At 41.0% G+C, this 27737-nt stretch overlaps 1 protein-coding gene across 1 annotated transcript in view; it reads left to right on the top strand.

Annotated features, from left to right (window-relative positions):
* Positions 1-22487, top strand: part of LOC116984650 (1-aminocyclopropane-1-carboxylate synthase-like protein 1) — a 37214-nt gene extending 14727 nt beyond the window's left edge. The window contains exons 8-16 of the mRNA XM_033038913.1: positions 1409-1506; positions 2063-2140; positions 2988-3088; positions 4141-4230; positions 12831-12876; positions 16393-16534; positions 18688-18830; positions 20379-20532; positions 21551-22487. Coding sequence (XP_032894804.1) covers positions 1409-1506; positions 2063-2140; positions 2988-3088; positions 4141-4230; positions 12831-12876; positions 16393-16534; positions 18688-18830; positions 20379-20532; positions 21551-21831 — 1133 coding nt within the window. The 3' untranslated portion in view covers positions 21832-22487. The remainder of the gene's footprint in view (positions 1-1408; positions 1507-2062; positions 2141-2987; positions 3089-4140; positions 4231-12830; positions 12877-16392; positions 16535-18687; positions 18831-20378; positions 20533-21550) is intronic.
* Positions 22488-27737: the final 5250 nt, after the last annotated feature.

The raw sequence follows: 27737 nt of genomic DNA, 5'->3' as shown, positions 1-27737 counted from the left end.
ATCTAACTCTCTCTTGAAATTATACAGTGAATTGGCCTCCACTGCCTTCTGTGGCAGAGAATTCCACAGATTCATCACTGTCTGAGTGAAAAAGTTTTTCCTCATCGCATTCCTAAATGGCCTACCCCATATTCTTAAACTGTGATCTCTGGTTCTGGACTCCCCGAACATCGGGAACATTTTTCCAGCATCTAGCCTGTCCAATCCCTGAAGAATTTTATATGTTTCTGTAAGATCCCCTCTCATCCTTCTAAATTCCAGTGAATACAAGCCCAGTCGACCCATTATTTCATCATATGTCAGTCCTGCCATAACCTGGTGAACCTATGCTGCACTCCCTCGATAGCAAAATACATTGGATGAACTTGGAGCATGAATCGGCACATGGGATTATGATATTATAACTATCACAGAAATGTGGTTGAGCGATGGACAGGACTGGCAGCTCAATGTTGCAGGAAACTGATGCTTGCAGCGTGAGAGAGATGGAGGTAATTTAGGAGGGATTCCAGCATTGATCAAAGAGAGGATGTGCCGGGAAACATCCAGCAAGGCCATTTGGGTAGACCTTAAAAATACAGAAAGAGTGATCACGTTGATGGAATTATACTGTAACCCTGCCCCCTCCCTCAAATAGTCAGCAGGAATTCGAGGAAATATATACAGGGAGTTTGCAGATAGCTGTAGGAACAACAGTTTTGTGATAGTAGATGAGTTTACCTTATTATTGGTTGGAAGCACTTTGGGATCGATGACCATAATTCTATATGTTTCAAGATGGTCATGGAAAATGGTTGGACTGGTTCACAAATTAATGGCCTAAATTGTGGGAAGGCTTATTGAAAACAAAACTTTTCACTGTACCTCATAGCATTTGACAATAATAAACCATTTATCTGCCTGAACTCTTGTCTATAACATTCTATTGTTGAAAGTGCAATTCTGACAGACATGATTGATTAGTATCACAAATTGCACTGTGCAATGAGCACGCATATAATACATCACATTGGAAATGTTGATCGTGTTGAACAATGTTATCATTGACACTCATTTATATCCCATATTTGCACCTAAATCAGGATGCTTAGTAGTAAAATAGAATTTTGAATAAAACCACAAATTTGTCTTGTTTTTAAAAATTGTTTTCATAAACCGGTTTCACTATTCAGCCATAGAACATTGGTTACTTGCAACAAGTGTGCTGATGTTTCATTCCTTCATTCATTCATTCATTCATTCATTCATTCATTCATTCATTCATTCATTCATTCATTCATTCATTCATTCATTCATTCATTCATTCATAAAATTGTTTTGTTCAATAGTAAAGGACTATTTAAATTCTAAGCTGCTGGCTATTTACTAAAATTACTTTAATGTAACTGTTTTCCTTCTGTGTTGACAGATAGAATTCTTCTACCCACACCATACTATGGTGTTATCAAGGATGATATTTTTCTCTACAGCAAAGTCAAACCATTGCATGTGCATTTGGAGAGCAAAGTAAGAGTAAAAACAACTGAACATTTGACGTTGTGGTTCCTTGTATTTAGTAGCTGCTTATTGTCAAACCTGTCCAGATCTTAAGCTTCTGTTTGGGTGAATGCAAAGTATTCAAGCAAGGTAGATCTGTACTGTAATCAAAGAACCAACATTGTGTTTAGAACTAGTATTTGAGAGAGTATTTTTGTTCAAGATGTGTGTTGAACATATCATTTCAATGTAATTCACTAAAACACCCTTGAATTGAATCAGAATGCATACATCAGCCTCTTATATGCATAACATGATTCCTTTTCATTTATGGGTCCTGCCACACCCGTCATAATGGGGAAAGTGTATTTTTAAATTCTCCTCATATCCCAATGTTCACAGTTCTCCAACTATGCAAACTGCACATACATATAGTTTTGCCAAAGGAGTTGGATGAGCCATTAGTATTGGCTTCAGTTTGCATGTAATGTTAATTATATAGTTGAGAAAGGTGGAAATTGATATCATAGAGAATTATAAGTGTAAACCCAAGTATTGATGTGTATTTGCCTTGGCCTTGTTTTAGGTGACTGATGGTGACACACGTCCATTTCAACTTACAGTGGGAAAGCTGAAAAAATCAATGGAAGCTGCAAAGCTCCAGGTGAATGATTCAGAAATGTTCATCGTTTTGATCGTAGATAGCAATTTTTCAGTTTCGGTTTCAGTTTAGATTATTGTCATTTGTACCGAGGTACAGTGAAAGGCTTTTGCTGCGATAAATTACAACAATGAAAGAGGAAAATATGTTTAGAAAAACAAACTAATTGAACTGAACCTTTTCTTTCTCAGCTCCAGGTCAGAATCCCCATTGAGCTGAATGGGAATTTCAGTGCTAAGTCAGGTTATTACATTAAGGATTAGACAATAGCAATCTCATAGTTTATTTAAAATATATTCCACAATTTGGGCAGCACTGTGGCGCAGCAGTAGAGTTGCTGACTTACAGCGCCAGGGGCCCGGGTTCAATCCTAACTACAGGTGCTTGTCTGTACCGAGTTTGTACGTTCTCCTCGTGATCTGCGTGGGTTTTCTCCAAAATCTTTGGTTTCCTCCCATACTCCATAGATGTACAGGTTTGTATGTAAATTGGCTTGGTATAAATGTAAATTGTCCCTAATGTGTGTAGGATAGTGTTAATGTGCGGGAATCGCTGGTCGGTGCCGACCCGATGAGTCGAAGAGCCTGTTTCCGAGCTGTATCTCTAAACTAAAACTAAACTAAATTTAAGAGTGAAAGCAAGGTGGAAACACTTGTAAATCAGAATGAGAAATTGAAGTAACTGACACAAAAATAATTACATGTTTAATGATGCACTTTGTATTTTGGGTATTATAATTACCATTGCATGACTCCAAAAATGACTCTTAAAATCCTCACTCTAATTATACTAATCTTTCATTGTAAGGTAGTTTTGCAATAACCCTAATAATTTTTCTGTGTATTCACAGGGTAAGAAGGTCACAGCCATGATTCTAACAAACCCTCACAATCCCCTGGGTGATATTTATTCAGCAACAGAAATGAAAGAATTTCTTGAGTTTGCTAAAAGGTGAGACATTCGCAGTTCCAGAATGAAAAATTGTATGTTTTTACTTTGTTACATTTCCATGAAAACTTTAAAACTATATGTTCAATAAAACAATCAAATGCTCCTGCTGATGTCCGCTTAGGTGTTCCGATCATCCAATTTAGAAATTAAATGACCTTAAATATCTTTGATATATGACCTTATGTACATCTCATTTCCGTCCTTGTAATTCCACTTGAGACTTAAAGTGGCCTTCGGTCTGAATCTTTATCACAGCTAACATATTTCCTTGGGAGGATGGAATATCGTTCATTGTTTGTTTGTGTAGATGTACTTTATTTTGGCATTAAATATATAATTTCATATTTCTACGCATCCTGTTGAGAAATCACTCTCTTGTTTCTGTGTGTATAGATTATTAAGGCTTGCTGATACAATTGAGGTTATATCCTTGTATGTTTGAAGGCAAAATGGACGATTCTGAAGTTTGATTCCAAAGCATGGTTCAAGTTCTTTTATTCTATTTTGTGCTACTATATTTTGGATCAATTTAACCAGCAGAAAAATGTCATCAATGACAAGAATACCCAACTGGTACAATTCATTCATTTTAACCTATACAGTAGCATGGATCAGTAGGATATACTTTGTGCATACACTTTCCATCAGATTTTTTTAAAGTAGACTATCCCAACATTTAAGAAACAGTTAGACAGGTACATGGATAGGACAGGTTTGGAGGGATATGGACCAAATGCTGGCAGGTCCATAGCTGGGACATGTTGGACGGTGTGGGCAAGTTGAGCCGAAGGGCTTGTTTCCACACTGTATCACTCTATGACGCTATGAACCTATGACTAGTGTCATAGGATCCAAAAAAGACTGCTGATTCTAATATTTTAGTTGAGGCTACTTTTTCTGCCCAAAGATCATGTTGGTTCTACCATATCGCTATGCTATTAATAAGCAAAACGACTGGTTATCTTGTGGGGGGAAAAATCAGAACCTTTGCATTGATTGAGATTTATGAATAAGTTATTTAGATTCTGTTTTTTGTTCCTCTGGTGATGTAGATACAAATTGCATGTAATTGTGGATGAAGTGTACATGCTTTCGGTATTTGATGACGTAAACTCATTCCAAAGTATCCTCAGCTTTAACAAGTGAGTCTTACTTTAATATTAAATATTGTACGTCTCTTAATTATTTTGCTGCTTTTACAATTATTGGTGTGCTTGAATTTTATATTATCTTCTGTCAGAAACCCATTGTCTTTTTTAAAGAGCCTCTGAGGTGAGTTATTGAGGAACATAGATGCCCACTTGCTCTCTCTACGGGGTGAGGCTGACACACACCCACCTCTGCCATCCACCCTCCCCAAATCCCCACCCCACCTAATCCCAGTAACTGGCCCACAACTGTTTCCTCAGTCCTTTCAATTGTTCCTTAAACACAAATTGTCCTGCCTTCACCCCTAACTCCAGCCCTAGCAAATGGCAGGTATCAAGAGGTATTTCTGGTGCAAATTCATCTCCCTCATCTATGTAAGAAATTACGGCTTCAGCATGTAGATCGAAACAAGCACAGGTTTTCAGTACACACTGTTGCCAGTGTGAGTCTTCTTTATTTTGCAAAAGTACACTGCGCATACTCACACATATTCACGAGACTGATAAGATATAGACTATATCACACAAAATAAATCTTACCATGAAAGTACTCAGTTCTTAAAGTTACAGTTATAATTATATACACTACACTGCTCTCCCCTTAGAAAGTAAAATAACGTAAATTAGACAAACTAATAAAGAATAATTTTATAAAGTTAATCTGACGACTGGTTTACGCACTCTTTCTGATCTCCTGAGTGCTTTAGGGGGAGTGTCATGTTGTGGTTCTAAAGGAAAGTCAAGTTCAGCATCATTTACCCTTATCTCTACTTTCTTTGGAGATTCTGATTTTATATCCGAACTTGGAATAATACCAGTCTCACAGATCTACTTCTTCGACTGTGCTTTGCTCTTGCTGGGATCGTATGGTTTATGTGCACACTTCTAACATGTCCTCCAATTTCTACCAACTACCTCCTGGTACCACACACTTCAACTACTATTCCCACATCCCATTTTTTGCATTGTAAGGGGGGCTGAGAACATGAACCTAATCATGGGTATCAAACCTACATCCTTTTGGACTTCCACCATAATGACGTTTCTGATCAGATTGTTTTCGTTCAACCTTAGGAGATAAGTTAGGTAGAGCCAAACGCTGTCTATTTCTGAGCCTTCTTTTCATTAGTTCAGCTGGCTTATACCCTGCGATAGATTGTGGCATGGCACAATATTTCAGTGGAGTGGGCGGCGCGACTCTTGTCAGCAGCGGCCTCTGCAGTCCGTCTGTTTTTTTATTTTTTGTCTCGTTTTTATGTAGTTTTTGTTATTTTTTTTGTTGGGGTATGAGTGTGGGGGGGAGGGGGTAACTTTAAAATCTTTCCCTGCACAGGAGACCCGACCTTTTCTTTGTCGGGTCTCCGTTGTCGTTGGGGCTGCAACGTGGAGCGGCCTCCAACAGGAATGACCTGGGGCTCCAGTTGTGGAGCTGCCGACTACTCACCTCACCGTCGCGGAGCTGGCCGAGTCCGGAGCAAGTGGAGCGGTGGTGGAGCGCTGCTGCCACCCGACCCCCGGAGATTCGGAGGCTGCAACTGCGGGTCTGGCGGACGGCGGCACCGGGAGCCCGCGGGCCCCTGCTGGGAGACCGCTTTTCGGGGCTTCCGCAACGGCGACTTCTCCCGCCCGAGTTGCGGGGTTGAAGAGCACCTGGAGCGGGGCCTTACAGCACCGCCCCGCGCGGCTTGGAATGGCCGCGGGACTCTGCGAGCGCACGCCAGGGGCTCTAACAACAAGACCCGGTGTGCGACCTTGCATCACCCGGCGTGGCTTTAATGGCCGCGGGACAATCGCCATCGCCAGCCGGGGGCTTTGACTTTGACTCTGACATTGGGGGGGGGAGTGGAGAGATACGTTTTTTTTGCCTTCCATCACAGTGATGTGATGGATGTTTGTGTAAATTGTGTTGTGTCTCGGGTCTTTTTGTTTTGTAATGTATGGCTGCAGAAACGTCATTTCGTTTGGACCTCAAGGGGTCCAAATGACAAATAAATTGTATTGTATTGTATTGAAACTAGCTAGCCGCTGTGACATACTGAATTTTGAATTCCCTTCAAGAACTTGTTTCTTGAGAGCTCCTTTGACTATCCTGGCTGACCTTTCAGCTGCGCCGTTAGATGCCGGATGGTAAGTTGGCACTAAGGTATGCTTGATACCATTTAGCTACATGAAAGTTTGGAACAGTGCAGCACGAAATTGGGGGCCGTTGTCAGAGACAAGCTCTTCAGGTAATTCATGACAAGCAAAGATAGACCGCAATGTGTCTATTGTTGTTTCTATTGTTGTGTTTGTACCCATATGTAACCACCTCAATCCACTTTGAGTGACTATCTACCAAAACAAGAAAATTATTATTCCCGGGTTCACAAAAATCCACATGAATCCTCTGAAGAGGTCAAGTAGGCCAAGACCATGTTTGCAAAGTGGTTTGGGCAGGCCTACCTCTACAACTCTGACAGGTGTTACATTTGCTTGCCATTGCTTCTCTGTCATTGTCCAATCCTGGCCAATACATGCAACCTCTGGCTGTAGACCTCATTTCCACAGTACATGTGTGTTCACGATGGAGTTCTTTAAGCAATCTTTGTCTTAACCAATTACTACTCTGTGACCCCATTTAAAACACCCTTGCTTACATGACAGTTCATGTTGTTTATTGTGATAAGGTTTTAGGTGATTAGTACTTGGTTTTATTTCTGACCATCCACACAAAGTTTGTTCGTATACTGGTTTTCGCACTGTGTCCTTTTGAGTTTCAGCAGCAATTTCAGCTGCTGTGACTGGAAAGGTAGAAATTGGAGGACGTGTTAGAAGTGTGCAAATAAACCATATGATCCCAGCTAGGGATGAACCGGTATAAGAGCAAATCATAGACAAAGAAGTAGATGTAAGACTTTGCTATTATTCCAAAGTCGGACAGATCGACTTCTTCGTCTATGCTTTGCTCTTGTACCGGTTCATCCTTTGCTGGGATCATATGATTTATGTGCACACTACTAACACGTCCTCCAATACTTCTCCAGATTACGTTTTCAGTTGAACGCTTGTTTCTGTGATAGGCATATTGCTAAACTTGGATTCATAAGGTGCCTTTGCTTATAATTGTGCAATCAGTAGCGGTATCAATACACATAGTATTATAATAATAATACATTTTATTTATGGGCGCCTTTCAAGAGTCTCAAGGACACCTTACAAAAATTGAGCATGTATAGGAAAAACATGTAAGGGGAATGAAATAAATAGTAGAGACATGACTAGTACACAAAGTAAAGACAGAATTCAATACAAAACACAGCATGAGGCAATTAATGCACAGATGAAAAGGGACGGGGACGTGGGGCTAAGGATAGGCAGAGGTGAAGAGATGGGTCTTGAGGCGGGACTGGAAGATGGGGAGGGACACGGAATTGCGGATCAGTTGGGGGAGGGAGTTCCAGAGCCTGGGAGCTGCCCTGGAGAAGGCTCTGTCCCCAAAACTGCGGAGGTTGGACTTGTGGATGGAGAGGAGACCGGCTGATGTGGATCTGAGGGACCGTGAGGGTTGGTAGGGGGAGAGGAGGTCAGTGAGATATGTGGGGGCCAGATGGTGGAGGGCTTTGTAGGCGAGGACCAGGATTTTGTAGGTGATCCGGTGGGAGATGGGAAGCCAGTGAAGTTTTTTGAGGACTGGAGTGATGTGATGCCAGGATTTGGTGTGGGTGATGAGTCGGGCGGCTGCGTTCTGGACCAGTTGGAGTCGGTTGATGTAGGTGGAGCTGATGCCAAGGAGAAGTGAGTTGCAATAGTCCAGTCGGGAGGAGATGAAGGCATGGATGAGTCTTTCAGCAGCAGGCGGTGTGAGAGAGGGTCTGAGTTTGGCGATGTTGCGGAGATGAAAGAAGGAGGTTTTAATGACATGGCGGATGTGATGCTCAAGGGAGAGGGTGGAATCAAAGATCACGCCAAGGTTGCGGGCCTGGGGAGATGGGGAGACAGTGGTGCCGTCGATGGTGAGAGTGGGGTTATTGATTTTGCTGAGTGTGGCTTTGGAGCCTATGAGGAGGAATTCTGTCTTATCGCTGTTGAGTTTGAGGAAATTATGTTGCATCCAGGTTTTTATAGCTGACAAACAGGAGTTGATATGGGAGAGGGGGGGGTTGTGGGGGGATTTGGTGCCAAGGTAAATCTGGGTGTCATCAGCGTAACAGTGGAAGTCCAGATTGAAGTGGCGGAGTATCTGACCAAGGGGGAGGATGTAGATGATGAAGAGGAGGGGGCCGAGTACGGAGCCTTGGGGAACGCCTTGAGTGACTGCGGCTGTAGCAGAGGTGTGGTTGTGGAGAGAGATGAAGTGGGATCTGTTGCAAAGGTAGGAACGGAGCCAGCTGAGTGCAGAGCCTTCAATGCCGAGGTCCTTGAGTCTGGTGAGCAGGATGTTATGGTTCACTGTATCGAAGGCTGCGCTCAGGTCGAGGAGGATGAGGATGTTGAGGGAACCAGTGTCAGCAGAGGTGAGGAGGTCGTTGAGGACTTTGAGGAGAGCAGTTTCTGTGCTATGGAGGGGTCGAAAGCCAGATTGGAGGGGTTCAAGTAGGTTATACGCAAGGAGGTGGGAATGAAGTTGCGTCGCAACGATACGCTCCAGGGTTTTTGAAAGGAAGGGGAGGTTTGAGATTGGGCGGTAGTTAATGAGAGAGGAGGGATCAAGACCAGGTTTCTTTAAGATTGGTGTAACGGCAGCAGTTTTGAAAGCGGAGGGGACAATTCCTTGGGACAATGAGGAGTTGAAGAGATTAGTGAGGTAGGGGCAGAGAACGGGGAGGCAGGACTTCAACAGGGGAGTGGGGAGAGGGTCGAGGGAGCAGGTGGTGGGTTTGGAAGAGCTGATGAGTTTGGAGATTTCAATAGGGGTGACCAAGTCAAACTGGGAGAGGAAGCAGTGTGGAGGAGGGGTAAGGAGGTCAGTGGAGATGTTGAAAGGAGGGGCCGTGGTAGGTGGTGGAGTAGATGCTGGGGAGTCGGGTACAGGGGATAAAGATTGATAGATGGTGCTGATTTTATCAGCGAAAAAGTGGAGGAATGAGTTGCAGAGGTCCGGAGTAGAGGTAGGGAGAGTGTTGGCTCGAGGCTTGAGGAGGTTGCCCACTGTGGAGAAGAGGGTTCTGTGGTTTAGGCAGGGATCGGTGAATATGGAGGAGAGGTAGGCAGATTTTGCAGCAATGAGGGCAGCTTTGTAGTCAGTGAGGTGGAGTTTGTAAGCTTCAAGGTGGACTGTGAGAGATGATTTCTTTATAAGTCATTCGAGTTGGCGACCAGTCTGTTTCAGTTTACGAAGTGCAGGTGTGTACCAGGGTGAGGATGTGTTGAAAGTTACGGTTCTTGTTTTGAGGGGGGCCAGAGTGTTGAGGGAGGTAGACAAGGTGGAGTTGAGATGGTTTGTGAGATCATCAGGTGAGATGGGGGTTGAGTCCAGGGGGAGAGTGGTGGAGAGCAGGTCAGAGAGATGGAGGGGATCAATGGATTTTAGATTACGGAAGGTGATTTCTCGGAGGAAGCGGGGGCGAGGTGTCGGAGAAGGGATGGTGAACCGTATAAGCTTATGATCAGAGAGGGGGAAGAGGCAAGGATGGAGGTCGAGTACTGGTTGATTTGTGGAGCAGACCAGGTCAAGGATGTGACCTTTGTCATGGGTGGGAAAGGTGACGTGCTGAGTGAGAGAGAAGTTGTCCAGTAAAAAGGCGAATTCAGATGCGAGCTTGCAGGTGGGGGAGTCCATGTGAATATTTAAGTCACCAAGTAGCAGCAGACGTGAGGAGAGGGATGAGGCAAGTGTGAGGAGTTCAGTGAAGTCAGATAGGAAGGAGGGGTTTGGTTTAGGTGGCCGGTAAATGAGGATGACTGTCATGGAGGAAAGGGCTTTGAAGGCGAGGAATTCAAATGATGCTACTGGGGGGAAGGTGAGTTCAGTGATACGAAGATTCTGGTTGAAAATAACAGCGAGGCCACCTCCATGGCGGGAGGGGCGGGGCTTGGAAATGTAATTAAATCCAGGTGGGGATGTTTGATTGAGGGAGAAGAAGACATTGGGTTGTTGCCAGGTCTCAGTGAGCAGAAGGAAGTCCAGAGTGTTGTCAAGGATTAGTTCATGGAGGGCAAGGGCTTTGTTGTTGAGCGACCTGGTGTTGAGGAGGGCAAAGTTGGCATTGTGAGAGGGTGGAGGGATGGGAGCAGGCTGGAGAGATCTGAGGTTGTCCCGGTTGACAGTGCGTGCGGTCAGCTGGGATGGGGGGTGACGCGGTTGAGGGGGGGCAGAGCGTGGTAATGAGCAGACGGATGGAATGGAACGTCCGTGGTTGAAGCAAACACGCCTGCGCTGAGAGCCTCTGTGGATGTAACGGGGTCGACGCAGAAGTCCAAGCTGTTTAACGACCTGGATGCAGGATGGGATGTGGTTGTTGCAGAAACCAGCCATCTGCAGAGTTGAGTATTTGAGCATGATGGTGAGGGTGCAGAGAGGTGTCCAGCGGTGCAGGTGCAGGTGGAGAGAGTATCCAGCGGTGAGGGAGCAGAGAGGTTGTCCAGCAGAGCGGGTGCAGCGAGGTGTCGAGCAGTGAGGGAGCAAAGAGGTTGATGTATTGATGTATGGATTGTTCACTTTGACCCTTGTCTGAAAGTCTTCCTCTCCAGACCCACCGTTCATAGTATAGATGCCAAGTTCATTACTTTCTGGGTGTTCTTCGAGGTTATGAATCCCATGCATGTGGTTTTCTCCAGCCTTTTGTTTAGCTTTATCATGTGATGGCACTCTACATGCTGCTGCAATATGGTCTTTCTTTTGATAGTTGTGGCACTTTGATAGTGAACTGGCACTTATTTGCTTTATGTTGACCATTGCATCAATAGCACATAGCTGCGCATTTCCCAGAACTTTCCTGTGAAGGCCTTTTCCCAGTCTTGTCATGCTTGTGTTTTGGAACTACCTTTTGACTGTTGACTGTGCCAGCATGTGTTGGTCAAAACTCATGTGCACTTTGACATGCCATCTCCATGGCCAAAGCAGTTTTGCATGCTAAATCAAAGGTAAGGGTTGGTGTGTCATTAATTTTGATTGGATTCGCTCATCCAGCATTCCACATACAAATCTATCATGCAAAGCTCGATCCAGAAATGTCGCAAAATTGCAGTGTAGAGACAACTTCTTCAGTGAGATAATGTTCTCACCCACAGTCTCACCAGACTTCTGGTTTCTTGTGTGAAATTTGTAACTTTCTGCAATCTCTTGGGGTTGAAGTGAGCATCAGGTTTTGCAAGAACAGTCTCAAATGAAACATTCCTTGCTTTCTCTGGGGCTAGGATGTTAGTGAGAGCTTCATAAACTTCGGGATCAATTTCAGTTAACAGAATGGCTTTATTTTGTTCTTGGATGGCCTTGTTTTGTGCTCTTACCTGCACTTGATCATCATCCTCTGCTTCTTCAGCTTCAATAATGTAATTTGCAAAAAAAACTTTCCATTCGCTCACAGTACGAGGTAAAGGTTTCACAGTTCTTGTCGAAAGTCCCTAGTCGGCCTATGTGTCCCGAGGATGCCATCTTGCCCCCTGGGCACTAGACAAAGATAGCCTGACAAACTCTAGACGATTTGTACAGCTGCTGTTTTAAACTACAGTCCCTTGCATAGAAGGATCTGTGGCCTCTCGTGTCCAGTTCACAAACAACTGCGACACAGCTTCATATTTGCTGTTTAAAACGTTAAACAATGCTGCATATTGCAAAATAATCCTGCACTGTATTCAGAGGTTGAGTTCACGAACTCTATCTGATCCTCGTCGCCATCGTAAGATACTGAATTACGGTTTCAGCATGTAGATAGAAACAAGCACAGGTTTTCAGTACACACTGTTGCCAGTGTAGGTCTTCCTTATTTTGCAAAAGTGCACTGTGCATACTCACACATATTCACGAGACTGATAAGATATAGAATATTTCACATGACACAAATAATACCATTATAGTACTCAGTTCTTAAAGTTTTAGTTATCTTTATATACATTCCAATCTAAGAAGAGGAGAATGTGCCAGGGACATAGGTGTGGTAATCATTACACTCAGTAAAGAACCATCTGATTTTGTAATTGTCTCCCTGTCAGCTGCCAGAGGGTAATGCCCCTGTCCCACTTAGGAAACCTGAACGGAAACCTCTGGAGACTTTGCGCCCCATGCGGTTCCCGCAGGTTTTTGTCAGTCTCCCTAATGGTCGAAAGTGGTTTCCGCTTCTTCTATGTTACGGCGATTATTTCAAAAAATTCAAAACTTGCCGCGACTAAAAATAGGTTGCCGTTTTAAAAATCAGTAATTTTTTAGTCGAAGCCGGTTGCAATGCTAGTTGAAGATGGTTGCCGGAGGTTGCAGGTAGTGCAAGGTAAGCACTAAAATGCATAGTCAACCTACAAGTTCAAGTAATAGCAGCCTTTGTTTTTTTCACCTGATAATTCAAAACACATTTATGTTATCTCTTGCATAATTTTACCTTGTCCACATTAGTATACATTGTGTGAGCTTTTTAAAATATTTATATGTACAATATTGATGGCTGTCTGGTATTGTTTTTCAGGCTCCCTGATCCACAGAGAACTCATGTTATGTGGGGAATTAGAAAGGTAAATGCATCCACCGTGGCATCTGTGTCAATGCAAGAGATAATGTGATGTTAAAGTTCAGAGGTCATAGGAGCAGAATTAGGCCATTCGTCCCATTAAGTCTACCCCACCATTCATTCATCTGATGTGTATTTCCCTCTCAATCCCATTCTCCTGCCTTCTCTCTGTAACCTTTAACACCCTTACTAATCAAAAATATGTCAATCTCTGCTTTAAAAATGCCCAAAGCCTTGGCCTCCACAGCCATCTGAGGCAATGATTTACCACCCTCTAAATAAAGAAATTTCTAATAAAGAAATTCCTCATCATCTAATGGTACGTCCTTCTATTCTGATGCTGTGCCTTCTGGTCCTAGACTCTCCCACTAGTAGAAACATACTCTCACATCCACTCTCTGCATGCCTTTCATTAAAACAGCAACGTAGAATGTGTTAAAGTAGCAAAATGAAACAGTGAATTGGCACTTTTACATGTTGTGCCGGAAAATGGTAACATGCTGGTTTGCATCTCCCATGATGAGCCTTGTCACTACTGAATTAATCTGGGGATATATTAAGAAGAGCCATTCGACTGAACTGCTGTGGCGCCGCCCAGAGCTAATACCTTACTATATTTTGTAGGAGGTGCAGGGGACTTGATGGATTCCTAAATATCTTAATCCAGAAGGAGGCATTTAGCCTTGTGGTTATATCAGTTTAAAAACAAACTTTTGATGTTATTCCTAGTTTTCATTTTCTTGGTTCCTTTTATAAATCCACTCATGATTTCTGTCTTCATAATTCTTTCAGACACACAATTCCAAGTCCTTACCACTCTTTGGGTAAATATTTTTTCCTCAGCTCTCCTCTAATCCTTCCACCCACAACCTATGCTTCCTTGTAATTAGTCTCTCAGCTAAGGGAATAGGTCCTTCCTATTCGCACGAGCTAAGCCTCTCATGAGTTTATATCTAAAGCTACAGAAGAATCATTTAAACAAAAATAGAAACTCTGTTCAATTTATCTCTGTACTATTTAGTTTATTCCAGGAAGGAAGGAATTTGTGAAAAATCCTTTAATCAAGAAGTGATTAGTACTGAAATAGAAGGTTGAGCTGTAGGAAAATATTGTAAAGCATGAACACTTATCTTGAAGTTAGCTGAATGACTCAGTCGATGCTATAAATTCACTGTGATGTTACCTTCCTTTGATGGTCATAAGCCCTGATCAATGAATGTTTAAAATAACGAATAGCTAAAACTTTCTTAATAGTAGCATTCTTTCTATCAAATGTGATTAAAGCAGAATTCGTTAACTCCCTTCTGTGGGAATCAGTTAAATACTTGCAAAGAGATAGATACTGGAAAACACAAAGGAAACAGATGTTAAATCATTTACAAAAAAAAGTGAGCCAAATTGGCTTATTAGGCTGTTTTATTGTTGTGATCCTTTTATGAAGTTCTGCAGTAAAGGCTACATAATCTTGATGATTATCATGCATTTCCGAGTAGCAGTGAAAATATTGTGAGAACTGGAGGACAGGGTCCCTGCTAACTAAAGTGCTGCAAGGTAATCCAAGGCCAACATTGAATCTTTAAAGGATTGATAACAAGGCCAGCATTTGAAGCTCAGCCTTGAGTTGTTGAGAACTTGGTGGTCATCCAACATCTGCAATCATTATAGTGATGTTGGAGAGGGAGCTCCAGGATACTACACCCAGTGATGCTGAAGTAACTGCATCAGGATGATGTGCTATTTGTAAGTGGTATTGTTGCCATTTGTCTGAAGCCTTTGTCCTTCTTATTGGTAGAGGTTGCAAGTTTGGGTAGTGCTATTGACATAGCCTAGGTGAGTAACTTCAGGTCAATTTATCAATGGTACACAATATGTGACCCACGTTTGCCTGTATTGGATGGAGATAGTGCTTATTGTGCTATGTGAAGCAAGCTGGTGAAGTTTCTGAATGTTAAACGCCACAGAATGTTGATGGTGGGGAAATTGGCAATGGTAATTCCATTGAATGTCAGGAGTATGTGACCAGACTTTTTGTTTAACATGGTAATTATTTGCTACTGCTGTGGCGTGAATGTGTCCTGCTGCTTATCCATGCCTGGATGTTGTCTAGGTCTTGCTGATGCAAGCATGGACTTCTTCATGTGGTGAGGAATTGTGGATGCAATTAGACATTATGAAATCATTAGTGAATGTCCCCACTTCCAACCTGTAGAAGGAAGGTCAATGATGAAGCAGCTGAAGATAGTTGGGCCTTAGACACTGCCTCAAGGAACTCCTACAGTATCCATGGGCCTTGGGATGAGATGATTGACTTCCAACAACCACAGTCATCTTTGATGCAAGGTTTGCTCAGCAGTTATCAATGGCTTAGTATGTCGTCATCAAAAATTTGCTTGGCCTTCACGTCAAAACTTGCAGGGTATTCTACAGTGCGGATAAATCTAAAGTGGTTTAACTTCAGATACCCCTTGATTCTGTTGAAGAAAGCAACAAAAAAGAAGCCTGTAGCAAGACATTGAATCAGTAAAAAGTTCAAATTTTGCATAAGACAAAATCCCATGATCAGTGTCGGTTTCATAGATTAATGAAGGAAAATGTTGGTGATTTCACCATTATCACCAATTATGCAAAATCTGGACCATTAAGTCATAAGAATCTGCCTAAGCTTCAGATCACTGATATTTTATGTATCTAAAATAGCATATACTGATCATCAGAGGCGGAATAACCCTTAAATTTACCTTTGTGTAACTATTGTCTTTGTAATCTGAAATTGGAGATAAACTTGTTCCAAGCCACCAGCAACACATTGCAGTGAATGTCTTCACTGCGGATTATGTTGCATGAGCAAAATCTATTTAATCAGGTCAAGAGTATTTAATTGTCATATGTACTGGCAAGGAACAACGCTGCAGCTTTACTGATGCCTTAATGCAACAACACATAGATATACAAGAATCAATTATACAATAAATTTAATTATCAGTAATACAAAGTAACAAACCACAATAGAGCAAAACCAAAGTACATAATACAAACAAAATAAAGTCCATAATGCATCATAGTTACTGAGAAAGGATTGCGTTTAGGGTGCTGCGGCGTTCAAGAGCTAGATTATTGCTAGGAAGAAGTTGTTCTTGAACCTGAAGGTCACGGTTTTTAGACTCCTGTACATTCCTCCAGATGGTAGTAGTGAGATGAGAGTGTGACCAGGGTTGTGTGGGTCTTTCGTGATATGAGCTATATTTTTGAGACAGTGCTCTTGAGATCCCTTCGATGGTGGAGAGGTCAGTGCCCATGATGAACTGGGAATGTCCACCACTTTCTGCAGCTTCCTTCGTTCCTGGGCATTCGAAATATCAAACCGGTGATGTCATGGATTTGTACCTGATTTCCAGGGACCTTGTTGCTTGGCCTTGCTTGCTTGACAATTTGGGATAAAATTGCATGCCAAAAAACAAACTGAGAAGCAGTGAGCAATATCAGGAGATAATTAAATGGATCATGTTTTTTTGTTGTCTAGGATTTTACAGCCAGTGGACTTCACGTAGGTACTCTACACACCGAGAATGCTGATGTTATTAGTGCCCTTGGCCAACTGTCACACTTCCATGGTGTTCCAGCTGCCACACAACATATGGTAGCACAGTTACTGAGAGACCAAGGTAAGAATGCCTTGTGGAGAAAGCCCCATGTTCCAACAGTACATAGAATGCATATGTCCATTAATCAATGAATTGGTAGTGCTTCACATGAAATACATTGCTTTGCCTGGATTGGAAAGTTAGGCTGATTGCAATAGAGGTGACCATTTCACCAAACACATGCTCAGTCTGGCAAGGTTTGCTGGATCTCCCAGTTGTTTACCATTTTAACTCCCCTTCCCAGTCATATACCATCTTTTCTGTTCTGGGCCTCCCCAATTCCAGAGCGAGGTCACTTGCAAACCAGAGGAACAGCACCTCATATTCCATGAAAAGCTTACAACCCAACGGAATGGATATTGCATTATCCAAATTTTTAGTAACACCACATTTTCCCCATCTCTCTTTCCTGGGCCTTCCCCACACCTGGGGTGTACCCATTTCTCCCATTATCCTACCCCTCTTTTCCCCCTTACCCCTGTCCCTTTCAACCTTTATCCCTCTCTCTGGATTTACATTTCACTCCTCTCATTAACCAATACCTTTTTATCTCAAGCCCTTGTCACTAATTCCACTCATCTGCCGATCAAACACCCCCCTCACCTGTATCCACGTATCAATTGCCAGATTTTGCCCCACCCACCACCTCTTTTCCCCCCCTACTACAATCGGCCTGAAGGTCTCGATCCGGAGTTGCTTATCCATCCCTTCCACAGATGCTGCATGGCCTGCTGAATTCCTCCAGTACTTTGTCTTTGTTCATGATTTCAGCATTTGCAGTTCCTAGTGTCTACGTATGACAAAGAGCTTTTTAAAAAGTTACTCGTATAGGCAATGGGTGTTACATCATCTTTTACATTAAACCATGGTGTAACTAGGATGTTAACAAGTAGTTATCAAAGATTGCCAATCCAATACAAAAAATCCCAATCTTTGGACTTCTGTCTCACCTGGTTCTGTTTCACACATTCCCTATTAACTCAGCATTGGCAAGTTGGGCCAAAGGGCCTCTTTCCTCGCTATACGACTCTATAACTCACTGAAAACCATACTACCTTTAAATTCACCAGGCCCTGCTCCTGTACTCCTTCAAACTCACGTGGATCAATGCAGAATTTATTATGCTATTATGTGACACAAAAAAAAAGCAAATCAAAAGTGTGTTGGGTATTAATAGGAATAACATCTGATGGTCTGGAAAATCTGCCAGCCCGCATCCATCAAATTCAAGATGGCAGATTATCAGTTTTATTGTGTTACCTTTTGTTTTAACTGATTTAATTGTATTCACCTCACACTTTCCTGAAGGTACACCTTTACAGACCAGGTTTGGAGGCTGAACCAAATATGTTAAATAAAAATCTGACTCAGCAAGTTAGATTTTTAAGGATTTTATAGTTAAACTGAATTCTTCTCTTTTCCAAACACAACCATGCACGTCCATTTTTTTCAACACATGACTGAATACTGAACTGCCATAAGAATAACAGCCTTTAGTTTTCCTTTTCTAGATTAGTTTTGCTTAAACCAGTTGAAACACCTTCTGAGTATCATCATGCCACTGAGATGAGCTAGCCCAGCACCCTTGTAGAGTCAAAACTCCATTCATTGGCTAAGTATCAATCAAAAGGAGAGTGGGGAGGGATGAGATATAAACAATGAATAAGGTATCATATCTTTCTTTAGTAACTTATTAGTCAATACAAAATAGGCTATATTTAATAATCAAAATGTAACAGAGTATATTTTCTTTAACTTAAAATTAGTGGGTCCTGTTTACATTTTTATATTCTCTGTAAGAGACTGAGACTAAGTTATGATCTGTTATGTTTACCTACAGTGTTTTGATTTATATTTATAGATTGGAAATTAGTCCTGTAAAAAGTCCTGCAAAAAGGATATCTAATGATACGATTTTTACATGCTAAATGTTATATAAAAAGACGTCCTTCTATTGTCCAAGTGGTCCAGTGCAGAGCGGAAAGCCAGCGAGTTGAACTTACATAAAATTAATACTGAATTCCAGTATTCCAGTTATAAAAGTAATGTGATAAAATAGTACTGTTTTAATTGTTGGATGTAAAAATGCTTCTCTATAAATTGGATAACAGATTTTCTTTTACAAGATTAGGACATGCCGTCTGTGTAAATTTTTTTTTTCTATTTCTCTGTAGATTGGTTCAATCGTGTTTTTTTACCAACAAATCGAGCCAGATTAAAAACTGCCCACAAGTGTATGACGAATGAATTAATAGCAATGGACATTCCTTTCTTGAACCCGCAGGCAGGCCATCATATCTGGGCTGATTTTAGAAAGGTATTCACTGCACAGTAGACGGATATAAAGGAATCTTTCATTTCTGTACCAGAAATTTATTTAGGATTCTTTTCAGTTGTTTCAATATATTCCTTCTATAATGTAATAAAATTGTTTAAAAATAATGTTTTTTCATATTTTGAATCTTCTGATTTCAGACCAAGGGACTTTGTAGGATCTCATTCATGTGGGAGGGACTCAAGATGGAAGGTGATGGTATGGTTATGCAGCCATAGAAATCTATCATCATAATGCATTGAGAAGCAAGAGTGATGGGCATATTTTAGAATATCTAGTCGAGTTTATTGTTATATGCACAAGTACGGTGAGGTACAGGTGTAATGAAAAACCTTGCTTGCAACCACATCATGGGTACATCAATTCAAACAACACACAAGGAGGAACATTGCATAGAAAATAAAAATAGAAAATAAAAACCAAGTCATTGGTACTGTCATAGTGTTCTGTTGTCGAAGTAGGATTAGGGTTGTGTTAGTTCATGGGGTGCAATGTATTTATTTGTGCATTTGGACTGTGCTGTGTAACATAGTGTTTGGTAAAAGTAAGTCTTTCAACATATCGGACTCTCCTTACTATCGCTACCATGAAGTTTCAAGAACATAAGATGAATTTAGGTCATTTTTGCTTTATATGCTATTTTGTATGAACAATACAGAGGATTGAAGCTCTCAGGGTAATTATACATGATTTAGGCATCCTGCCAATTGTTGAGAGCAGAGATGACAAATGCAGAGATGACAATTTGAACAGCAAATGAATTGAAGTAGAGATAAAAAAATTGTGGAGAGATCATGCAGAGGAAAACTACACACAGCAACAGTATAGGGCAGGGGTTCCCAACCTTTTTCGTCCCGTTTACCCCTGGCAACTTTAATAGCACATAACAATGTTATTTAACATATTTATGAACAAGTAATGATGAACAGATACCGGTATACCAGAACCAAACACAGTCAGTCAATGAGAAAAAAATATGTACAAATCCAGAATCAACAAATTTACCCCAGGTTGGGAAACTTTGGTATAAGGGATTTTGTACGGGGCTGTTTTAGTGCTTGGCAAATACAGACACCTGTTCAGGGAGTTGCTGAAAGGAAATAGTGAGAAAAGGAGAACAAACTTGAGGCAACAGGAGTGTTGGCCTGAGGATGAGAGGGTGATTCAGAACAGAAAGTGCAGTACAGAGATTACCCTCCACCATGCTGACAGGACCGTAAATCTCAAGGCTGGAGGGTAAAGGATGGGTTTTAGAGAAGGGATTAATAATAATGATGGTGATTGAGTACTTTGTATTTTGTAAGTCTTACTAATTGATTATTCTTAAACAATTGGATCCTCTTATGTTTTATTGAATTGAAGTCTTTCATTGCAGAATGATATTTTCCAGTTTGTGTCCAGGCAGACCTCCAGTTTTGAGACTTCTAGTATGTTGGCATGGGTTAGATAATAACTTGTGTTCCATGATTCAGCAGATAGACTGCAGCAATGAAAACCACAAATGTAATGTGTGTGCATCTTTCTATCCAGTACTTAAGGAATCCAACATTTGAAGAAGAAACAAAACTATGGAAGCAATTTCTTAAAAATAAAATCCTTCTCAGCAGTGGGAAATCATTTGGGTGCTGTGAGCCTGGATGGTTCAGCATTGTGTTTGCTGACAAAACCAGTAGGCTACAACTAGGTGAGTACAGTTACAATGACTTTCATCTACTTGGTTCCATTTGGCGTTTTCATCTTTGTTAGCCTCTCTATCCCATCTAAATATGCATTTGTCACAAGTGTTTTGTAGCTAATGAGCAGAACATTTAAGTACAATTCAGACGTACCCGTTTCAGTTATTACAGAAAATCAATAGATGCAAGGTAGTTTGAGTTCAAACATACAAATCACAATATTACAAAATATTTCTTCTAATGATTTGAAGTCATTGCAATGATTCTTATTGCAAACCAACTGTCATCTACTTTGTCCCAATATTGATGCTGGGAATAAGTTACCCATCGTCTTGTCCACCGTGACCCGGCAACAACCCACCAAAGTCATTTGACTTGTTGCCATTCAGTTGGTGGTTAAGTTGCAATTATTCTTGGGAACCATTGCAACTCTTGGGAATTCTCAATATTTGGAAGGAGAAAACTGATTCAATTACTTTGCCCTAAAAACAAGTATGGTGCCCTCTTGGTTGAAAATATCCAGGTATTTCATTAGTACAAGATTGCATCGTGCAGACCCATATGTTCTTTCCCATAGTATAAAGTGTAGATCTTTTATATTTAATCAGAGACATGGTGTAATTTATTGGGACAGAACTACCCAGGTAAAGATAAGCTTGTACTCAGTCATTTCTGGCATCACCAACCCGGTGTGATCATCCTGTGCTATGCAACCCCCCAGCTCCAGGGCTTGCAGGTCCTGTACTCAGAGGATGGAATGTCCAGTTCTGCCACAACTGAGTTATGCACCAAGAACATACCCGGCAAACCCCACCCTCCAAATCCTCCCAGATCCCTGGTGGTCTGTGCTACATTCCCTTACTTCACTCACAATCATTTGGGCTACGTCCGACCATCTTCTTATCTCAGTTGCAATCCGATGGAAGTCCGGATGTCCCTGGATCCAAATGTTCCAGGTTTATGAAAATTGTGCTGTCGTTTTGTGCCACTTTCCTCAATAATGACATTTGAATTTTGTTCTGTTAGGAATGCACAGAATTAGGAAGGTCCTGGAAGAGCAAGATTCAGTAATCCAATCTCTTGATAAAGAGCCAAATTCTGATTCTGAGAGTAGGACCAAAATTGCCGAAGAAGTCATAGAAATTGGTGTCCAGCCATCTCTACCAGATCCTGCTCTTGATGGTCTGATTGGACTTCTCCGTGAGCAGATTCGAACAACTGACTGGTTACAGAGAAACACAGCTGAACAGTTTGCTCAAGAGAATCCCGAAGTCCATGAAGTTTTCTGCAAGCTCGCAGAGAAATAAACTGTCCTGTAATTGACAAAAATGTGTAAACTGAATGAATTAGTCATTCATTACAGGGACTCGTGGGCTGGAAACACAACACTGAAATGGTACCGTAGAACACTGCTTGGACTTTTAACTTGTTATTTTACTTGTTTATAGCTTTACCTGTACACAAAGCCCCCTGCCCATTCTAAGGACATTTAGCGACGATGCATTGAGAAATGTCACCTTCACAGGATTGTCAGCACTTGAAGTTTCATTAAATGACTAAATCGGGGCAGCAGTGAACAGCGCTAGAACAAGGACACCATTATACTCCTATCCTTCTATCACAACATTAAAAAAATAATGTTAAATACACTGCATTACCCTCCTAATAATGAGGAATTATGATTTCTTTATATTTCAAGCTGGTTGCTAATAAACTAAATCAACTTTTATTGAAAATGAAACAATTTATAGGTCACATTGTGCGTTTTTTAAATGTTGTTTAAAATATTGTTAACTGCTTTCCATGCAGTATTCTTCATGACAACTAGGAATCACGGTTGATTTTTCATTACTTGCTGTGATATTTTTGTGTACTTTAAGGGTGGAGGAAGGACTTGCTCATGAATGCAAGACAGATGTTTTTAAATCTCAGCAAATGTAAAATAAAACTTTCTGATGTCCAATCCATTTAGACTAATATGTATTTACGACAATAACATTGTGAAGCTGAAAAGAGCAGATAATAGTGTAAATATAAAAATAATCTGCAGCAAACTAAGAAGCACTTGAAAAATAAAGAACAGGTGAGTGAGACTCTGCTACCAAAAGCTATGGTGGCGACTGATGTTCCCCTGTCCCACTTAGGAAACCTGAATGGAAACCTCTGGAGACATTGCGCCCTGCCCAAGGTTTCCGTGCGGTTCCCTGAGGTTTTTGTCAGTCTCCCTACCTGCTTCCACTACCTGCAACCTCCGGCAACCTCCAGGAGCTGCACGGAAACCTTGGGTGGGGCGCAAAGTCTCCAGAGGTTTCCGTTCAGGTTTCCTAAGTGGGACAGGGGCATGTTGCAGATTGTGCATTTCTGCTATCTTCTGATTTTGTTTAAATTTCTGGTACTTTTAACTACACAAGAGAATCCACGTCCATTGTTCAAGGAACTATCAAGGCTGCAACTTTGTCCAGAGCTTTGATTAACTCATTTATATTTTGCAAATGTGCTCGCCAAATTAAATTCCTGATATAGGGTATAATTGATAAAGGACTTGGAAGGTCAAAGCTCTCATCAGTGAACAAGTAATAAGATAAACAATGAAATATGACATATAATACGAATGTGGAAATGATTATACATAATCTATGAGTTCCAGAGAATGCTGTTCTTGTGAGTGAAATAAAAGGCTGGCTCCAGTGAATTTGTTTTAATTTTACATGTGCTTTCCATTTGCATTGAATGAGAAGAAATTATCGATGAAAAAGGATGACCTTACTAAATGGGAATAAACAGCACACACGGGCATTGGGAGGATTTTTAACTCTTTCACCTAAACCACAGTAAAAGAAAGAGGAGGCTGTAAAAGGAATCCTACATGATTCAAATATTTGGATTATGTTTCAGCAAATCGGCAGTATGATTGAAAAATCTTTTTGGTAGTTGATATTCATTATGTTGTTATGTTCATTTTGAATGTTAAGATTGTGTGTAACTTCTTCAGAAGATATTCTTACCACAATTTTAAAAAATGTTGCTTTTACATTGAAATTGTTAATTGCAAAGAATACCATATAGTACTGTCGCTTAAGATCTTGTACGTCCTATTTATTAATTTTACATACCTTTTAATTGCCTTTAGTGCCAAATTAATTTAAATATATAGGAATGTTTGTACATTCTAGTTGTCTTTTCTCATGGCAACTCACTTTGAGGAGGAATTTCGTTTTCCCATTGGAATGTAACTTGTTGCTCTTCAGAGGGAACTATCAAGGCGAAAAGCTTTGTCCAGAGCTTTGATTAACTCATTTATATTTCGCAAATTTACTCACCAAATTAAATTCCTGATATGTGATATCATTGATAAAGGACTTGGAAGATCAAAGCTCTCATCAGTGGGGAGTTTTTAACTTGGAGTTCCATACTTTTACAATGGGAAGGATTTCTATTTTTTGACTGCCATTGTTCATGATTTTTGAGATCTTAAAGTAAAATTGTTCTGTTGAAGATCTGAAGGCTAGATTGTATCCCAGTTAAAGAACCTTCCTAAACTGTTATAACTATTGAAAAAAAGTAAATGTCATCATTAATAATCACTGTTTTTTTCCCTCTCCAGTTTGGTAAAAGATTTCTGTAAACGAAAAGTTAGGCATTTTGTCATTGGCTTATCAAAAACCTTCACCACAAGCATCAGTTTTTTAGGGGAAGAGAGCATGTTAATTGCAGCCTCTGCATAAATATTACAGACTTGCTGGGAAATAGAAATAGGACTAATGGAATAAATGAGCCAAATAACTGGCATTTATATGATGGGCCAAATCACCTCTTTGCCGCATCATTTCCATGATCAATTTTTATTTCAGATTTTGGCTGTTAACACAAATTGTTTTTATTGGTTTAATTGGTCTCCAATGAAGGATTTATCAAGGTTTAGTGACAAAATGTGACTGAAAAGTTTAGTTCAAGAGCTCGAACTTCTAAATTCATCCTGGTATCTTAGTACATTGTGCACTAACTCTAAATTGCATTAGTGTGCAAAAGAGCGGCAGTGTTTTGATGGAATACTTTTTACAGTATTTGGACTGGGTCCAGTTGTATTGTTAATTGGCAGTGTGCCTTGTGATGGTGGTTTTGTGGAGATAATTATATACAGTGTGGTGGAAATCATTTTCATGGAAACTGTTTTAGGGAATATTTAGTGTCTTAATGTCACTAAAATGAAACATGCATCTTATCTATCTGATTTTGTGCATAAGATTCCAGAAAGAATGGGGAACCGTGGGTGATTTCGAGGGAAGTCAATTAAAAGGAGAATGAACATAATTTCAAACAAAAGTATTATATAATTCCTTATTGAAAAACATTTATCATTTTTCACTTTAAGCTGACATGGATAGTATTTCCCTGCCTAGTTCACCCCTAAGTTTTAACAATTGATTACGTTGCTGGAAAAGCAAAATTGCACCAATGCTGGAAATTTCTAATAAAAATTGAGAAAAATGCTGAAAATAGCAAGTCAAATAGCATCCACGAAGAGAGAATTGTGAGGTAAATGGTCTGAACTTTTATCTCTATTTATCTCTCCACAGAGTCTGCTAACCTGAGTATTCCCAGGTATTTCTGGTTTAGTTTAAACTACTAAAACCTTCATTGCTTTCATCACTGAAAGTAACGTGGAATTCTGTTACATGAGTACTTTCTGCCTTTAATTTTGCTTTCTTTCACTAATGTTCTGTTGAGTACTGTAAATGGCTGTGAAACACAAATGTAATTTGTCATGTTATGTTAACATTGTCCCAAGGACTGGGTCACTATTTGGCCTATTTGCCTAAAACTAATGTATGTAGCTGTGGAGTAAGATATAATTGTCTGTGTTACGATATCCACATGGGACAGGGAAAGAAAATGAATTTCATATAAAATGTTTTGGATCCAGTAATGATTCAATGTAATAGCGATTTAGCGTTAACACAATTTCAAACATGCCACTTGTTAATACGTTCATTATTGTAAAATATTTTTTATTTTGAGCTCTGTATTCATTTGCCCAGTAAAATTATGTTATTGACACTTACACTTTGACTCTGCATTTTATGTAACTGCTTTCATGTCTTCCTTTTACAACACTCCCTTGGGGTGGAGAGTGATTTGCTTCCATGCTTCCTAAGTTAACTTAAGTGTTATAAGTTGGAACCACAAGGTTCATGGTTGTATGATTTATGTACGTACCATTCCATGTTTATGTATGGGCTCTACATACTCTTATCACAACATATATACTGTTGTTTACCACCTTTATGGATGGTCATTGAAAAGGAAAGAAAGGTGCAGATACTAAAAATTTGAAATAATAGCAAAAAATACTGGAAATACACAGATCAGTTAGTGTCAGTAACAAAGTAACTGAGTTAATGTTTCAGGGGTATGATTTTTCGTCAGGATTGGGAAAATTAAAAATCAAACTTGTTAAGTTGTAGACAAAGGGGTGGGGGTGGAGACGTTGGAAATAGACACATTAGGTGGCGGTGCTGACTGAGAAAAAGAAATGTGTGTACTTCATTCCAGTTAATCTATCTGGTGGAGATGCCTTTTGGGGATTTTGGGGGGAAAAGGAGAGGGAACCTGAAATAAACAATGTTCAAATTAGTACGTTGTCTGCATAGAGGGGAAAATGTACAATTTCAAAAAAAGTGGCAAAATTTGAAAAAATTGAAAATGTGCTGTTTTCAAATAGCTCGTTCTACAAGTTTGCAGATGTGGTGGGCAGGATCATGAACAAAGATGAGATGGAGTACAGGAAGGAGATAGAGAGCTTAGACTTCCTCTTGCGTATGGCGTGCACAGCCTAAAGTTGTAGGACAACTTGTTCTATTTGATTGTGCACGCCTGGATGATTGCATTCGTCGAAACAGGGTGAACCACGTGAAGGTTGCAACCTTCCACCCCAGAGAGCTTAGTAATGTGGTGTCAGGAAAACAGCCACTTCCTCAATTTCAGCAAAGCAAAGGAGCTAGTTATCGATTTCAGGAAACGAGCGGAAATCCTGGGGGGGGGGGGGGGGGGGGGGACATGCCCCTCCCATGTCTTGAAAGGTGGGGGACAATCCCTCCCATGTTTTGTCATCCGGATTTTGAAATTCGGTGGAAAAAAACCTAGTAAAATCTCCGCTTTCTGCGAGACAGTGGGGGTGTCACTGTTAAGCGCTTGTTAAATGTCTCCATTAACATCGTATTAACACGATGTGTTGCCAATTGTGTTTTGACCAAGTATTACTGAACGTATTCAAGGAGAATTTCTTAAAACTGTCTGATGCGGGTACAATTACCATTTGAGCTAATTGGATGTATTGGTGGATGGGAAAGATTTAAACGAGTATCGGATTTAAACGGGTCAGGTCATTAAGTGCTCCGGTTGAATGTATTTCCTGGCTGGCTTGCAGGTAAATCCCTCATTCACGGTCACTCACGTTATTTAGTATGTTTTCCCCATCTCTCTCTCCCCCCTCCAAGGTTGATTCTTCTGTTTGGCTTTATTTGCTTCAGTTTTATTTGTTTAAGTGTTATCACATTGTGATCCATTGTATCTTTTGAAAGATTCAAGCGGGTATCAGACGCTTTCTAAGGGCTGAATCGGCCCATTCCCAGGGCCTTTCCTTGCCCGGCGCTGCTTAAACTCAATCTGCTGCGTCGAGGCGATCGAGGCTCCCGGTGCTGGACGATTTTAAGCCGCTCTGGGCGATGAAAGGCCCCGCACGGGCCGATTCAAGCCCCCGCAAACGGGCCGATTCAAGCCCCACGATTCGGGCGGACGAAGCTGCTGTTGCTGGAGTTCGGAGTCGGTCACCAACCAAGTCAGCTCCCAATGTTAGCGTCCACAGGCCCCACAGCCGAAGCCTCCGGAGCCTCGTGTGTGTGTGTGCGCGTGGCCACCAAGAAATTGTGTACCCCCCTCCCCCATGTTTTGACAGTGATTTCGGCCCCTGAACTAGCATCCACTGAAGTACATGCCCCAATCAGCATCAATGGTGCCAAAGTGGAAATGGTTGAGTGCTTCAAGTTCCTAGGTGAAAACATGACCAAATATCTGTTGTGGACCAACCAGTCCTGAACTACTATCTACCTCTTTGGTGATCCTCAGACTATCCTTGCTCGGACTTTGCTGGCTTTACCTTGCACTAAATGTTATCCCCTTATCATGCATCTATACACTGTAAATGGCTCAATTG

The sequence above is a fragment of the Amblyraja radiata genome, chromosome 20, assembly GCF_010909765.2.
Source record: "Amblyraja radiata isolate CabotCenter1 chromosome 20, sAmbRad1.1.pri, whole genome shotgun sequence".
Taxonomy (NCBI): Eukaryota; Metazoa; Chordata; class Chondrichthyes; order Rajiformes; family Rajidae; genus Amblyraja; species Amblyraja radiata.
The sequence above is the reverse complement of the archived record's forward strand: the minus strand, read 5'-3'. Positions and strand labels throughout refer to the sequence as shown.